Source organism: Physcomitrium patens, chromosome 9 (genome assembly GCF_059467195.1).
Source record: "Physcomitrium patens ecotype Gransden chromosome 9, ASM5946719v1, whole genome shotgun sequence".
NCBI classification, from domain to species: Eukaryota; Viridiplantae; Streptophyta; class Bryopsida; order Funariales; family Funariaceae; genus Physcomitrium; species Physcomitrium patens.
The window spans coordinates 9,154,844-9,171,779 of NC_143418.1; the positions used below are offsets into that span (position 1 = coordinate 9,154,844).

Below are 16,936 nucleotides of genomic sequence, written 5' to 3' on the forward strand. Positions count from 1 at the left end.
AATAGAAATTATATTTTATCTTCTATCATTTATTGTAAGTTCTTTGTATTTTGTAATGGTAACAAGATAGAAAATCTACAACTGGTAGATTCAACTGAAGAACTATCATTTGCTGACTTATTGAATAAGATATTGTGATTATTACAATCTTCAAGACAATATAATCGAGATGAAAACCCTCAAAAATAATTCTTTCTCAAATAGATAGGAAGATATAATGCATTTGATATCGCAATCTTCAAAGAGACTTCTAATGTTTGGTCTTTTTATTAGAGGTAGGAATGACTTTTGATAGTGTAACAAATATTTTATTCAAAAGAAGTTATGAAGGCCTCAATAATGATGAAATAACAAAGTAGTTTTTTGTCCTAAAATAAGATATTATTGATGGCTAACAGGACCTATCAACTACTTTCAAAGGAAACAACAATCAAAATATGTGACAAATATAATGCATCCCATCTTAAACTTCATTAATATGTAATCACTGTTCTTTGTAGAACTTGTCTCTAAAAGGGAGGATTAAGTTATGGACATACATATTTATTTTAATAGTTATCTACATAATATGAATAAGTAGAAATAGATAAAAATAGATTAATTTCATAATAACTTCTAAAAAAGCTTCTTAGAAGCTTTATATATGTGGTTTCATTTTTATGTATGTCTATTTGTGATCGATAAGTTAAAAACTTAATCAATAAGTTATTCATATATTGCATGTATTAGTAGCTTGTTATCAAGCTAACAATATGACACGCATATAAGAAACTTACCTTATAAATTAAGACATGTGTCTTGCAAATTAAACATATGTTGGAGGTCCTATAGAATGTCGCCATATAGCTATTAGGTAGATAATATATATAGAAGCAAGAATTAAGCATTTTTCTTTTATTCTTATCAATTTTTTTTTTTTTTTTTTGCTTCTAGTCTAATTTTAAGGATCTCTAGTTTTCTTGTCTTTTGACAATAGCCATTCTAGTTTCTTTTCAATATGCATACTTTCTTATTTCTATTTTATCATCTTTCTTGAAAAAATTCTCACTTGTTTATTTGCCTTCATCAAATATTTGTCCTTGACACTTAGGCATTTATTTTAAATCTTAAAAATCCAAAAAATATATATAAAAAAATTAAATTGATTAAGTATTATATATAAGTAGATATAATTTAAATATTTATGTGTTTATTTTTTAATTTATAATTAATAGTTAATAAATTTAGCTTTAAAAATATTATAAATTAATAATCAATGAATTTACGTTTTTAAATTTTATGTGACTTTAAATATTTTATTTAAAGATAATTATAAATTCTTTAAAAATGATTAAATAAATAAATAAATAATATATATAAAAGTAATTCTAAGCTTATCCATAATCTTGTCAATGCCTCTTTTAGATATCCATCTTGCTTTAAGACTTTCTAATATTTTTGGTATTAGTAGTAACTTTTTTATTTTTGGCTATCTCAAAGATTTAACTTATTTTTATTTGTATGAATTATATTGTATATATGTGATTGTATATTGTATATTATATAGTTATATTATATTATATTGTATAAAATAACTATAATATAATATAACTATATAACTATTAAAAAAAGATCAAATAATAACTTGAATAATTCAATTTCTATTTATAACATTTTGTCTTTATTAATAAGAATATTTGATTCTTTTTTTGGAAAAATCATTGCATTTTTACATTTTCTTACAAACAGAAAAACAAAATCACTTCAAAAAAAATATACAGTTGTGTAATGTGAACAGTACTATCCACCTAGTTCTATAATTCAAAAATCTACATTGATCAAACAAACGTTGTGGTAGAGCTTAGCATGATTCCCCTACTTCTATGAAGCCAAACAAAAAACCAATTTCGATCATCCTTTTTCATGTACAAAAGCAAAAAAGAAAGAAAAATTATCAAAATAAAATAGCAACTTTGTTAACATTAGCTAATGATTTTCACACATACAGTCTATGAGATGATACCTAGTCTCGTATTTCCCTGTCTAAAGCTCCTTGTTCTGAATGATGTACATGCTCTTCTGTGGAGGAAAGCTGTACTTCGTGTGCCTCTATCAGACTCAAAGCCCCATGCTCTGGGGCTTGCCAAACATTAAGGAGGGGGTAATGCCAGGATGATGCCGCCTTTCCACGACCACCACGGTCGGTCCATGCAAGCAGAACTCGTTTCAGATGTTGATTCATTCTTCTTCACAATGAATGACAATGTATACATGATCCGCTGTGGAGCCAACCAATGCTTCACTTCGACGTGACAACCCACAACGCTTCACTTCACCTACATCTACATCTACCACTACTGGAACTGCGAGTGTTCCCAAGAATATGTCGCTACAAAAATGATTCACGAGCTCAGTTAGGAGAGCCACATGAGTGAAGTCAAAAACCTTCTCCCGACATGGGTCCCGGTACAGAAGCTAGGGATGGGCCTTGGAAGCCTGAGCTGGGAGCGTATGCCGGAGAAGCCACCACTGGATCAGACATGGGCGACCCCTGCGGAGCGGACTCGGGGGTGTTGCTGGGTGCCAAGCTCGTCTACAGCAGCTGGAGCTTGAGATGGGCCGTGGCCTCGTATGGAGGGAGCCGGCGCAGGAATGCTTTGAGCGTCCACTTGCGTCCCCATGACCGCACCAAGCACCACCGCTGCCGCCAACGCCACTACCAGCTGCTGGGATTGCTTGCCTATTTTGGAGGAGGGTCTACGGTTTCACAACCACTGCTGGACTATCACACCCTCTGTGGACTCGTGTGATCGGCGACGGGTTTCACGTCCTCGTTGCACGTTTCAATTCCCTTGAGCGACACAACTCCACAAGAATCTTGGCCTCCGAAATCCTGTGATCCCAGATGAGTCCGAAGTGTCCGAAATGCTGCACTGCTCTCCTGGTTCCTGATGCGGTGGACGTGTATGTATAAAATACATATATGTATATGTGTTATTTAAATATCGTAAACAAATTGTGTCAATTATGTAGATTTTGATCCATGTGAATATATATATATATATATATATATATATATCGATAGATATAGCTAAGGAGTTATTATTATCATGTAGCGTGATTCTTCTGAACCAATTTTTTTTTCAATACTTCCCAAATAATTAATCTTTTAAATACAATCGTTTTATTAATAAATTCGTTCAAAGTATTCACTGTCGGCATTGTAAACAACTTATTTTTAAAATATTTTCATTCAACCAACACTAGAACAAATTGATAAACCTTGTTTTGATATGCATCACTAAAAATCAGTTAGATTTTAGAATTATTTATAGCATTCTAACCCCATAAATTTTTTTTAAATTAGAATTTTATTTTTACTAATTTTCAATGTTTACTGTTTAATCGTATTGTCTCTAAATATAATTATGGACTCATCCAATGCATACAATACTCATGAGTCTTTTTTCTTTTTTCTTTTTTCTTATGTAGCTTAGAAAATATACTTAAGTGATGAAATCAAGATATTAAATGATTTGCAGATTTTTTTAAAAAATAAACTCTGCCGCAGAGCACAAAACAGTGTTCAAAATTTCCACTACAACATTCCTATATCAGAAACATTGCTTGTAAACATTACACGTCACTCGGTCCAATGCAACCAAATTTAAAATTTCACAAATGAGAAGGCATCCTTATATCTGTTCACCACTGGCTCCTGTAGAATCCACCCCTATTACTATATCTATACACCCACACATATAATCAAATTCTACCAACAATGGAGTAGCTGCAATGCATTGCAGCGCAAGGCAACAAGAAGAAGAAGAAGCAGAGTCATGAGAAACAGGGAAAGGGGGGGGGGGGTAGCATGGCAAAAGGAGGATGGAACCTATGACCGCGAGGCATAGCCAGAGCAGGGTTGGTAAGGAGGTGAAGAAGGAGCAGATATGGCCCTCCTCCTCTTATTAGCAGCGGAGGGAGGGAGGAAGGAAGTGTTTGGATCGATCCATGGTGCCGATCCATGGTGCCCCGTCTCAACAGCAGCATCTAACCAATACTCACTATCCAATGCTCACTATCTCACACTCATACCGCTCTCACACTCTCCCTCTCTCTCTCTCTCTCACTCATTTCCACTCCTCCTCGCACTCTATCTCGCGAACAATGCGTGCTCAATTCCTCGCCTATTTGTCTTCCTCTCGCTCTTCCCTCGCGTCTTTCCAATTGCCATCTTCGACGTCGACACTTACACGTGCAGACACGCGCGCAATCGCGACGACGCGGCCCGACGTGGGCGAGCGCGGCCACGCTGCGGCTCACCACGAGGGATCTGTTGTGAACCCCGTGACGGAATTTAGTTTCGAGGGGATCGTGCAGGGTTTGCATCAGGATTTCGATGCGGGGGTGAGGGTTGGCAGGTGGAGGAGACGAGTTAGAGTACTAGGGTTGGGTGGGAGATTTTCAGGGTAGGGGTTGTGGAGGAGGAGGAGGAGTGTGGTGGATTATGTAGGTGGAGGACGACGGACCGGGCATTGGTGTAGTTTTTGGAGGAGCAGAGATGGCGACGAGGAATCAGACTGCGCTATTTCGGAAGTACCGTCAAGCTTTGCGGTCTGTGAGGCCGTTTGCGGGCGCCTCGTCTCGCCACGGCGGGGCGATCGAGCTTGTGGAAGCGCCCTTGCTCAAAGGCGGGCCCCGGGGTTACAATGCCGTTGTTGGGGAAGACCTTGATGCCGATCGCCTCAGGTGTGTACTCTTGGTCGTCTTCTGTGGTTCTGAAACCCTACGAGTAGTTGGAAATTACAGTTAGATGATATGGTCTCTATAGTAGGGTTAGATCTTTGTACCCGTTGAGAGAAGTGGAGGGATGTTCATGTCAACGATCTTGAGGTTGGGTACCCGGGGTTCATTCTTCGATTTTGGTTTATTTGCATGCGCGATGTAGACCCGCTCGTAGCAGAGTATGTTCATGTTCATCAAGTTAGAAAGGTTTGTGTTATTGTGTGAAGGAGTGAATTAGATTTGAGGAATTTCTAGTGTCACTGGGTCAGCAAGGTGGTTAAGTTGACAGTGAAAATATTGTGATCTTTTACTTAATTGACAGCTAAGGCACGAAGAGAAGAGCTGCAATATTTTGCTTTGAATTTGCAGAAAAAATATATCACGAATGCTACGGTTTCATGGCCTGTGTATTGTTCAGCCTTCCAAGCATAACGATGACTGGACTGAAGCGCGGTCAGCTTGAGTACAGTTTTAAATTTACGTAGTGATACGCGACTGGTACACAAGCTCTATCGTGAAAATTGAGGGTATTTTCGTATGAAATGTTTTGGTGGAGATCTGGATATCTTCCTTTCATCCAGTCAGAACGATAACACTCAACAAATGATTTAATGGATTAGGGTTTGGGAATCGTTTTCGATCATTCTCCAGGTCCATGGCGAGTTAAGTAGTCTTGATGTTTTTCTACGTCGTAGTTGGATTCGGGAATCCTCTCTCTCTCTCTCGTTTGGTGTATATGTATGCATAAACACGTTCTTAACAAGTCGTGATGGAAAGCTTGATTCAGTAAACGAAACAATTCTATCATACATCTTCTTGTCAATTGCCGTCGATTTAGATGCCTGCCTAGAATACTTGAATTTTATTTAAGCTTTATTGGATAAGAGTTGATATTTGCTCTCGACCCGTATTCCAATCCTCTGAAAGTGTATTTTTTATTTTTATTTTTTATATTTTTCTTGTGGACCTAAAAAAAAAGTCATACTTCAGAATTTTTTTCTCTTGCAGGCCGTTGGTTGAATGCTGGTCTATAGTGTACTTACTTGCTTTAAATGGCTGTATGGTTGTAGTGCGGGGTCATCAACACTGAATCTACCGCCGGGTTGGGTCGATATATCAGACCAAGTCTCTGCGGATATGCAACGGGCACGGTCGAAAATGGCGGAGCTAGCGAAAGCACATAGTCGCGCTTTGATGCCTTCATTTGATGACTTTTCTAAGGAGGAGCATACTATTGAGTTGTTGTCCCAGCAAATCACCAAGTTGTTAAAGAAGTGCGAGCAGAAGCTCCAGCAGCTTTCACGACCCTCGGGCCCGAGTGAACAAGATGCTAGTATTCGCAAGAATGTACAAGTAAGTTTGTAGCCTTGCGCATCAGCGATTGTTATAAGTATATGTATGTAGTTATTTAATCTATCAGGCTCGTTACCTTTTAACCAGAGGTTGGTGAGTTGGTGATCAAGTTCAGGTGCTTGGTGTCTAATATAGACAGCCTGCTCCTATGTTGTCGATGATGAAAGCCGCAGGAAAATATCCGTAGGCATAATTACAAACGAAGGCAGAATTGCTTCTAAAACTCCGTTAGGGGAAAGAGTGATGCCATGTATCACATCGAACCTTCAAAATTTGTTATTGCAGTTGGTCATTTCATTACTTTCTTCCCGTTTTCTTCCTTGTTCATTCAGAGATCATTAGCAACGGATTTGCAAACCTTGTCCATGGATTTTCGGAAGCAACAGAAAGGTTATTTGAACAGATTGCAACGGCAGCAAGAGGTGCTTTTCTTGTCCTTCCAATCTCTCAATCATCTGTCTCTTTGATTTATTCTTGGACACAGTCGTTGGAATCTATCCTTTTTAAACAGTGGCGTAACATTGCATAAAATAACATAATAGAGAGATTTGCCTGGAGATACTCCTTCACATGGTATGAGATCGTATACACTTGCAATCCTTCTACGTGGAGCATGTCTGTGTTTGATTGGGTTTTCAATTTGTGCCGAATCAATCAGGGACAGGCCGTCGACGATGGGATTGGATTGAGAAAGCAGCCAAAATTGAGCGAAGATGATGACTTCTCTCAGGTCCTTACCAATATAAAATTCATTTGTGTATTAGCGATGTGATGCAATTTGACGCAATGATCTTGCTTTTAGTCTGTTTTTGTGATGAGGTCAAAGTAGAACACATTAGTGGCACGTTCATTGGATCACCAAAGATCTGTCTGAAATAGCCAAATGTGAAACTGAGTTCTTTGTATTAGTGTTACCCAGAAGCGTACGAGCATGACTTGCTTTGGGCACTTTGTGTAAATATCCTCGGACTCGAGCTTCTAGGTGGTCTAGACTTATTTCGTAGGTCTTGTAGTAATATTTTTAGAGAAGTTGGTCTGATTAATGTTTGAGCTATGAATCTGAGCCTGAATTTGGAGCAATGTGTCTTTATAAGCTATGATGTGATTTCTCATTTTTCCACGCTCTGTTTACAGAGTTTGTCGAATCAACATCTTCAACAACTTAGACAAAATGAAGCTTTGTCCATTGAACGAGAGAAGGAAATTAGTCAGGTAACTTAGTCTCTTGGAAATGACTGCTTCATAATGGTTCAGTGTGACACTTATTCATTTGTGTTTAAGATAAGGCACGTGCTTATAGGGAAGTTTCTGTTGGGATCCTTTCTTTAATGGATTTCTTAGTGAACACCCTTTCTAATTTTACGAATAAAGGCAGTTGTGGTATGGTGAATGCACTCTTTGAATTAAAGAAGTGCGCCTGACATTCATGTCTTGTTGATGTCCATTCAGATTGTGGAGTCTGTTAATGACTTAGCACAAATCATGAAGGACCTTTCAGTTCTCGTCATTGACCAGGTGTGAGGCTTAAGCACGAGAATCATAGCTAATTTTGTTCCTTTCTAGCTTTTTCCTTTTGCGCATGTTGCAACTTTGAAACATCATCATTCCAATATCACTCCCTTTTCTTTCTTTCTTTCTTTCTTTCTTTCTTTCTTTCTTTTTCTCACTGGCTCTGTATCACGTTCTCGATATCAACAGGGAACAATAGTCGATCGTATAGATTACAACATCACCAATGTTGCTGCCTCCGTGGAGCAGGGGGTGAAAGAACTTGTCAAGGTGGGAACCTCGATGCTTTTTATCTCCTCAAGTGGACTTTAAGGCAGTTTAGCATTGTTTTGAAATTTGGACATGCTGCAGAAGTTTTTATAATGTAAAACCGATAAATGACCTGGCTTATTGGATGATCGCAGGCAGAGGAGACTCAGAAAAGAGGAGGCATGGTGACATGTATATTGGTGCTCATTGTTCTGTGTGCAGCCATGCTCATAATTTACGTCCTGAAAAAGATCATTGGACTCTGACATGGTGGTCTCTAGGTGGGCAAGTATTGTGAGCAGCTTCTTATTCGCATGCATCTCCGATGCTAGCACTTGAATGAGAACCACATTGGGGTGTGCAAACTTTGTTCACATCGAATGGCATACACATTTAGCTTTATAATGGCTCACTTGTTCAACATGTTGACTAGGGCAATGATCAAAGGTAATTGCTATCCCAGGACATACCTTGGAGTGATATACTGTGATATCTACCCCACCAACACGTTGGCCTAGGGCACGGTGGGTTTGAAGAAATGGCTGTCTTGGAGTGGAGGAATGAAGAGTGTAATACCAGACATGTATTCTGAGGAAGGTGCTCTAGGTTCAAAGCGTTTGAGACTGGAGTGTTGACGTATTCGGATTTGCCCACTTCCAGCAGCTGTGGACTTGTATGTCAACCTCGCCTGAGCTGTTGATTTGAGCATTACCCAGACTTGTGGAAAATTTTCTCGACTTTCAAGCACCTTTTCAGTGTTGCATTCTTTTGCTGAGGATATGCTCGGACTTGGAACTATGTGGAGCTCTGAAACCTTGAGGTTGGATTCCAGAAGCATGTATAGCAAGATGCTTGTGGGAGAATTGGGATGATTGACAATAGTTGACATACCTGGCGCTCCTTCGTGTACCTCATTTGTTCTCTTCAAAATGTACAATAACTCTTCAAGTACACTGTCGGAAGCTTATGTTGGACATGAGTTTGACGAAGACTTGCAAGTGGGCGAAAGCATGTGAGAAGGTCTCGTTTTTTTTTTTTCTTTTTTTTTTTTTTTTTTCTTTTTTTTGGCTATTCATTTGTTCCCCCATTCTGCTTCATTGAGTTAGCTGGGGTTGCAAGCCACCTGAATACAAAACCTTGCTTTATATCACCAACACTAATGGATGCTTGGCTGCGTTGATTTTATGTGGTTAGGGAGGTTCTTTTCATAATCTTGACAGGGTTCATGTGTTGAAGTGATAATGAGTCACACACGTGTTCTACTAATCATGGTTTTTTCTGGTGCCGAAAACACCCAGCTCTTTGCCGTAAGCGATGGGGGCCTTGTCTGGTCCGGTCTGGTCTTTGGTCAAAATTACTTACAAGGCTTGTGCGTATGTGTTACTTAGAACCTCATCGTTTCCGAGTCCATTCCAGTACCCAAGCTAGTGGTTTCATCATTGCATCTTATTAGAAACAAATGACAGAAACAGACATCCCCCGTGAATGCTCCGCTCTGAACAGAAACAGTATACTTCAGATTTTTCATGCACTAATTACAGATTTCAGTATATGCTGCAATTTCATTTAATTTTCCAATAAATCCATCATCTATAAAGCATCACTTTCAAAGCTGGGGAAGTTTGTGCATCTCTGCAATGGTCCATTCACAGGTCTGGTCCCACTGGCACAGCTTTAGAGCCAGTGCAGCAGCTGATAGTGATTTGAGCACCTGTAAATCGCCTTCAGTTGTATCAAAGTGAACTTAGGTGAGTTTTTTCTCTCAATCTTAACTAGCAATATTGATGGTCGTTTTAAAATCTGGTGGCCAAGTCAAGAATATCCTTACCACCACATCGCATGTTTTGTCAGGTTAGTAAATAATAATCCACCACGAAGTTCTGATAATTCTCATGGACTCCATCATGTGCAACAGAAGAGCTTCCCGATGCTTCTTATTCTTCATGGAGTCATGAAATGCAGGAAAAGCCACGTCAGCAAGCCAATCTACTTGCATGGCACAATTTATTAGGGCAGCAGTGTCTGAATCCAGATCACGCAGTGAGAGGTCATCTCCTACCAACAGTTAGTCCCCAAGGCACCAGAACTCCCATCACAATGAATTCCTTGACAATGAAAATTTCTTAAGGGACAAATTCCAAGCCCACCTTATAAATTATGATAAATTCTTATTCCACGAATTTAAATATACCTAATACTATTAACTATAGTTAAGATTTAAGATTCATTTATTTTTAAATATTCTACCAGAAAAATATACTCATTATTAATATTGAAATTTTAATTGCAAAAAGAATAAAATTTAAATCGCAAAATAATTATTGATAAATTTCCAATTCAAACTATCTAAAAAAAATTATATAATGTTTTCCTATAACATAGTAATTATTCATTAGCTATATATATATATATATATATATATGTTAAATTGTAGGCTTTTGTACTAAAATTGTTTTTATTTTATATCTTTATCATAATTATTTTTTCACAAATACTATATATATGTGTGTGCGTGTGAATTTCAGGAATATCATATAAAAATTCAAACATAATAATTATCTAATACATAATGATATTTGTTGCACTAATTTTAATAATGAAATTAAAATACTCCTTGACTTGTGAAGTACAGTTGTTTCAAATCGAATTACATATTTTACATCAATTCTAATTGATTTAAGTTTTTAATTTAATTTAAAGTAATAATAAAACATAGATTATTCTCTACTTTGTAAACTGAAATCATTCATTAAAACTCATAAAAACAGATGTTGTACATAATAAATATATATACATATATATATATATATACATATACATATATATATACACAATTTTTTAGTTGCATTCTTGAAATTATAATATACAAACTTAAAAACATGTAGTACTTTTCAAATGGTGAGATGTGAATTTGTTTATTTTTGGAGCACAAACTACATATATGCTTTAGAAATTGAAAACTTTCTGCTTGTAATTTAACTTCATAATTTAAAAAAAAAAAAAAAAAAAAAAAAAAAAAAAACCACACACATCGTTAATGGATTTAAAAATTAAAACTGGAATTTAGACAATCAAACAATATTTACCATAATTACATTGAATACTTGGTTTTCTCTCTCTTTTGTTAAAAAATAGATATTCTGATGATTGTGATGTGTGTTTGAATGGTATTTACAATAAATACGTAAAATAAGAGTTTGTTTTTTAATTAAAATTTATAAACTATTAAGATCTGAAATTTTCATGTATGTATATATAGAAATGCACCCCATTTAATTTATCACTGATAGACAAAACAATTATGAGTTATAAGAAGCATATTAGTTAAGGAATATAAGTTTACAACCTAAGAATAACCAATATTCTAGCAAAGATTATCAAAGCAAAGAATATTAATTAAGGGATATTAACTAAAGAAGATAAATTTTGTATACATATATATATATATATATATATATATGTGTGTGTGTGTGTGTGTGTGAAAATGTGTTTATATATGTATATATGTATATGTATATATGTATATGTATATATATATATAATTACGAGAAGCAAAAGACAAATATTTCAATATTTTTTATTAACTTTTATAGTAAATTATTGACTTCTTGAATTCAAAATGCATGATTTTCTAAGATAGATAATTTTTGATATTACAAAAATTAAACAATGATATACTTTAAAGCAAATAATTAGTTACTATTTACAAAACTTATAGCTAGCAAAGGAAATATAACTTTATTGTTTATATATATATATATATATATATATACATATAATTTACTTATTATATTTATTGAGCTCAAAAAAACACAATAATAGCCACTATAATTTAAAAAAAAAAAAAAAAAAAAAAAAAAAAACTAGTAACAAGTGGTTTACAAATTATTATTTTTTTATAGTAAGCTGCTGGAGCTTCTGCTTGCAGCAAATTCAACAGAATAAAACCATTTAAATGTTTTATTTTATTTTTATTTATTTAAGTGAATATTTTTAAGGTTTTTATCCTTACATTTGGAAACAAATTAACTGGTAACCAGCTTCCCAAATAAACATGTTTTATATTGTTGATGGTACATATAATCAACATTAATTGAATACTTTTTAGCAGATTTTTTAAAAACTTGTATTCAATCATAATAAAACCATGACCATATTATTAAAAATTTTGTGGGTGAAAAATAAATATTGTAAAAATAGAGACATTATTATAAATCTCATTTGATGATCCAATAAGAAAGGGCTGCCATTTGTTACATGTAACTTCACTGTTTGAATTGATTATTTTGGAAGAGTCTTTAGCATCATTTCTTGGAAGATTAGTGTGTAATTTTTCAAGTGTGTATATATATACCTCTTGGGCTATATATATATATATATATATATACCAGAATTATTTAAAAAAAGTATTGAAATAAAAAATAATTAAAAAATATATATTGAATAGGTGGTGGGTTTTGGTGGCAAAACCAAAAATTATGATGGTGTGAGGTGGAAGGAAAATTGTGGTAGCAATAGCAAAAATTATTAAGATTCTTTATTTAAAAAAAAAAAAATTAAAAATAAATATACACATCAATCATTTTAAATTATAATATTAACAATGGTTAATTTTATTTTAAAGCATAGTAAAATGGCTTCTAAAAAACTTATTATGGTTGTGATCATGTATATATATATATATATATATATATATATAATTTTTTGAAAAAAATAAAATTTAAAGATTATAATTAATATTTGAAAATACATTGTCTTAGTAAATTAGTGTAATATATATTTATTTGTATAAGTAAATAGAAAAAAATATATAAAATTATAATATCTTGTATATTGGTATAAATATTGTATTGGTAAGCACATATGGAAGCTACCAAAGAATTTTACTAATGTACAAGAAATAGTTTATTATTATTTTTCATTGATAGTATCTATCTAAACCAAGAACTATATATTGATAATAAACTGCTATAAAATATGAAGAAGTAAGTTCAAAAATCAAAATTTTTCTATATCAACTTAGAAATGTTTTACAAGTTTTAAATTAGCAAGATAGAGAACCAACAGTTAGAGGATGTATCTCAAGAATTGTGATTATTAAAGAAAACATTAAGACCGTCTTAGACTTTATTGTATCGAAATCAAAATGAAGATCTTCAAGGAAGAAATACTCATTTTCACATAGATAATAAAATACACTATGTAATACAATAACTTTTGAAGGGATTTTTCATGCTTGGTGATACTATTGGAAGTAGATATTATATTTGATAGCATTCTAAATGTGAGATTTGAAGATAATCATGAAGGCCTTGATAAAGATCAAATGATTAGATGATTTTCTTGCTCAAGTATGGAATTTTATAGATAACTACTAATGATCTATCAAAAACTTTTGTGCAAAGCATAGATTAGAGTTTGTAGCAAATATCAGTAAAAAAATTATTGTATTTTACATACTTAATTAAAATTCCTATTATATAATTAATATTTATTTAAGTGTTGATTTTCCATTATTTTGTTAAATTTCTATTTCTAAATAAATTATTATGAAATTAAAATTTTATATGTGTGTATGTATGTATGTATGGATGTATAAACATTTATAATCTTTAAACAAGTGTATTTCTATTTTTCTATTATAAGTTTTTGATGATTTAAAAAAATTGTTTGACTTACAACATGTGTAAAATTTTGGTCTACAATAGCATTATATATATATATATATATATATATATATATGTATAATCAAAAATAAAATAGATTGGTGATGAAAAATTCCAAGATATAAATAGAATTTTAAAATCTAAAATTACATTACATGTTATTGTTATACTATAAGTGTATTGAACCTGCTACTGATTAATCAATCTTTCAGAAGTCGACATGTAGTTATTTTTATTCTATATTAAATAAAGAAACATAAAAATTAAACTTTATCAAAAGTTATTATTTCAAAAATACAGCATGAGTATGTCCTTTATGCACTATAATTTACATCATTTAAAATTAAAAATTAAAAAATTAAAAATTAAAAAATTAAAAAATAGAAACATTGTACAAAGTTAACAAACAACATAATACCCACATTGATATACAAATATTTTTTTTCATAATTATCTTATCTAATAATACCTATGTAAGAAAGAAATATATATATTGAAAAAGATAACTTTCATTTGTATTTTTAATACACTTAATCAAGCTTTACTATCTTTATCTAAGTAATCACTATGATAATTGATTATTATTTAGAATTGAAATTTTATCTATTGTCCAATCTTCTAATCTCATTTTCAAAAACCAATAGATTATGTCTCATAAGTTTGCTTTTAGCCTTATAATTTTTAAGCAATACTTATTTGAACTAAATAGATATATAAATTATTACAATTATTAGATATATCAAAAATTATATTATTTTAGAGTACCCTTGTATTTAAATGAGATATTAATTTTATTATAATATATTTTAAACTATATTTAAATATAAAATTTTGATGTGATAATTAATCTAATATAGTCAAAAAAATCTCATGACATAAAACCTATAATTATTATTTACATTCCAAAACGTATTTAAAAATTAAAATTATATTTTGGAAATTTCACATATTAAATAAATTGTGAGATAAATGTAAAATTTTGAACCCGTGAAATTTTCTCTTTTAAAAATAATATATAATTAGAAATAAAACCTTATTCAAAATAAATTGTAAAGAAAGATGTAATCAAATTATATATATATATATATATATATATATATTGTAAAATCACAAATACATTAGTTTAATTCTTGTTAATAGAATAATTCTGTATAAGCAAAGTTGCTATGTAATACATTTTTTTTAATTAAAATTTTACCAGTTTCCAAAACCCTTTGAACGCTTTTCTTATAACTAACCATCTACGAGTGGAAAAGAATGAGTTTTCACTCTCCAATAAGCACCAAACTACATGATCCAACACCAATATATATATATATATATATATATATAGATAAAGTTTCACTCACAAATAATAGTATTCACCTTTTACATCAAATAAATCAAATAAATCATAACTGCAAATTAGATAATAGTCATCATCTTGTCAACCTTTTTTCTTCTTTTTGTGAATGGAGCCTAGAGCAGCCACATGGGAGGAGGGAGGCAGGGATGGAAATTGTCTTTGGTGTGACCAATATCTTTGTGTGTGTGAGTGTGCACATGTAAATGTATTATATATATATATATATATATATATATGAAAGAAAGAGAGAGAGTCTATGATTTTAGAGGTGAAGCCAACTTGGGTGTGTAGGAGGATGATGGTGAAAACAACACATGAGGCTCTTGCCCAAAAGGTCTTTTGGGAACAGTCCCAAAGTAGCTGGCAATTGAAGTATCCCAAGGCAAAGGAGGCAACACAAAGGGCAAAGGCAAAGGCAAAGTGGCTCCAGGAGTGGAGCTTGTATCATACCATTGGCATGTCTTTGTTTGCCCTAAGTACATCAAGCAAGCAAACCTGCCACCTACTTACCATCCATCACCACGACCTCCCCCCAAAAAAGATCCCTGAACATAGAATTCTTCCTTGTTCTCCAATAAAACACTCCACAACAAGAGAATACAAATAAATAAATAAATTTGACAATGAAAATAAAATAATAAACTTAAAAAAGCCAAAGAACCAATGACTGGAAAAATAATGTTTTCATGAGGATATTGAATACTGGAAATATTTCTTTCTCTTTTTTTCTTCTTTTCCTGTAATTTTTAATTGTGTGAATGTGTGATATTCTAAAACTCGCATTGACATTCGAGTCGGTTGTTTACTCGCATTGGTGCCACTTGTCTTGTCAAACTTGTATACTACCTGGAATCAATTGGTGATAATGTAAACATTATATTGTTAATTTTATTATTGTTTATATATTTATTTAAAGAAAGAAAAGGAAAAAGTTGAGACTTGGAGAGGACTGTGAGGAGGAAAATAATGGGAACAAGTCCAAGTAAGAGAATGCGGAAGTAAATGTTCATGTCCAAAATTGCAATTTCTCTGTTAAAGGTCAAAGTAGGGTTTTCATTGCACTTGTATTTTTGCATAGGACACTCAAAAACTACCAAAATGGCAACTAAAAAAAGAAAAAAGAAACAAACAATCAAACAAACAAACAAACACATACATACATACATACATACATACATAAATACCTGTGTGTGTGTTTCTGAATGAATGGATGGATGAATGAATGATACCACTATGGAAGGAACAGAAACGTTGTCGAAGAATGTAAAGTTGGTTTGAGGTTTGGGTTCACTCCAATGGAACCTACTTTTAGATCTTCAGTTTTGAACAAACTTTGGACACCCCAATCAATGAATCTTGAATTCAACCCTCAAAAGCCAAAACAGTAATCGCCAATCACTATTCTGGGTTGTAAATGTGATCAAACAAGTGTGCTCCCACAACCTGATGTACCAAGCATAGACTCCAGTTCCAAATGAAACAGGGGGAAAGGAACCCTAAGTTAGTTTAAGTAGCACAAGCCGATAATTGCCAGAGTGTGCCATTAATAACACCCATTAACTTTGTAATAGCAATTTGTGATAAGACCCCATTTCAGCTAATTTAGGCAAGGAGCATCAAACATGGATGAAAGCAGGATGATATATTCGACCATGTTCACAATCAAATCCACACATGGATGAAAAGGACCAGTTCCCGAAGATGAGTCGGAGGGATTGGGAACAGAAGCAGGCTGTGGTGGGGAATCAGCAAGCACGGCAGATAGAGAACTTGGGGAACATATGTTCTCATCAACGTTCCCTTCCGACCGCCCCGAGCTCCGCGGTGACGGAGGCGTCGCGCGGCCGTGCGACCGGGCGGTGTTTGACCTTACCGACTGGACCGTTGGGGGGGAGGTAGGTCGCAACGCGCAGGGTTTTCGACCCACCACAGGGGTGGTGGTGGTGTTGGGACACTGGTGCCGCGTGTTCACCAGGCTTGTGGTAGTGTCTGCTCGCGTCGCGCGCTGCCCTTGGCCTCCGCTGCGCCTCGCTTTGCCTGTCTTCGCTTT

At 33.7% G+C, this 16,936-nt stretch overlaps 1 protein-coding gene across 2 annotated transcripts; it reads left to right on the forward strand.

Annotated features, from left to right (window-relative positions):
• The first annotated feature begins 4,539 nt into the window (after positions 1 to 4,539).
• Positions 4,540 to 8,826, forward strand: LOC112286229 (tlg2p-like protein a). Of its 2 annotated transcripts, XM_024527928.3 has the most exons (9): positions 4,540 to 4,728; positions 5,835 to 6,117; positions 6,450 to 6,539; positions 6,776 to 6,847; positions 7,252 to 7,329; positions 7,567 to 7,632; positions 7,816 to 7,896; positions 8,031 to 8,156; positions 8,339 to 8,826. In XM_024527928.3, exons 1-8 carry the CDS (start codon positions 4,541 to 4,543, stop codon positions 8,139 to 8,141), a joined length of 969 nt encoding a protein of 322 aa, XP_024383696.1. In that variant the 5' UTR covers position 4,540; the 3' UTR covers positions 8,142 to 8,156; positions 8,339 to 8,826. The 2 variants fall into 2 exon arrangements, with proteins under 2 accessions (XP_024383696.1, XP_024383695.1); XM_024527927.3 differs by having other exon boundaries at positions 8,031 to 8,826.
• Positions 8,827 to 16,936: the final 8,110 nt, after the last annotated feature.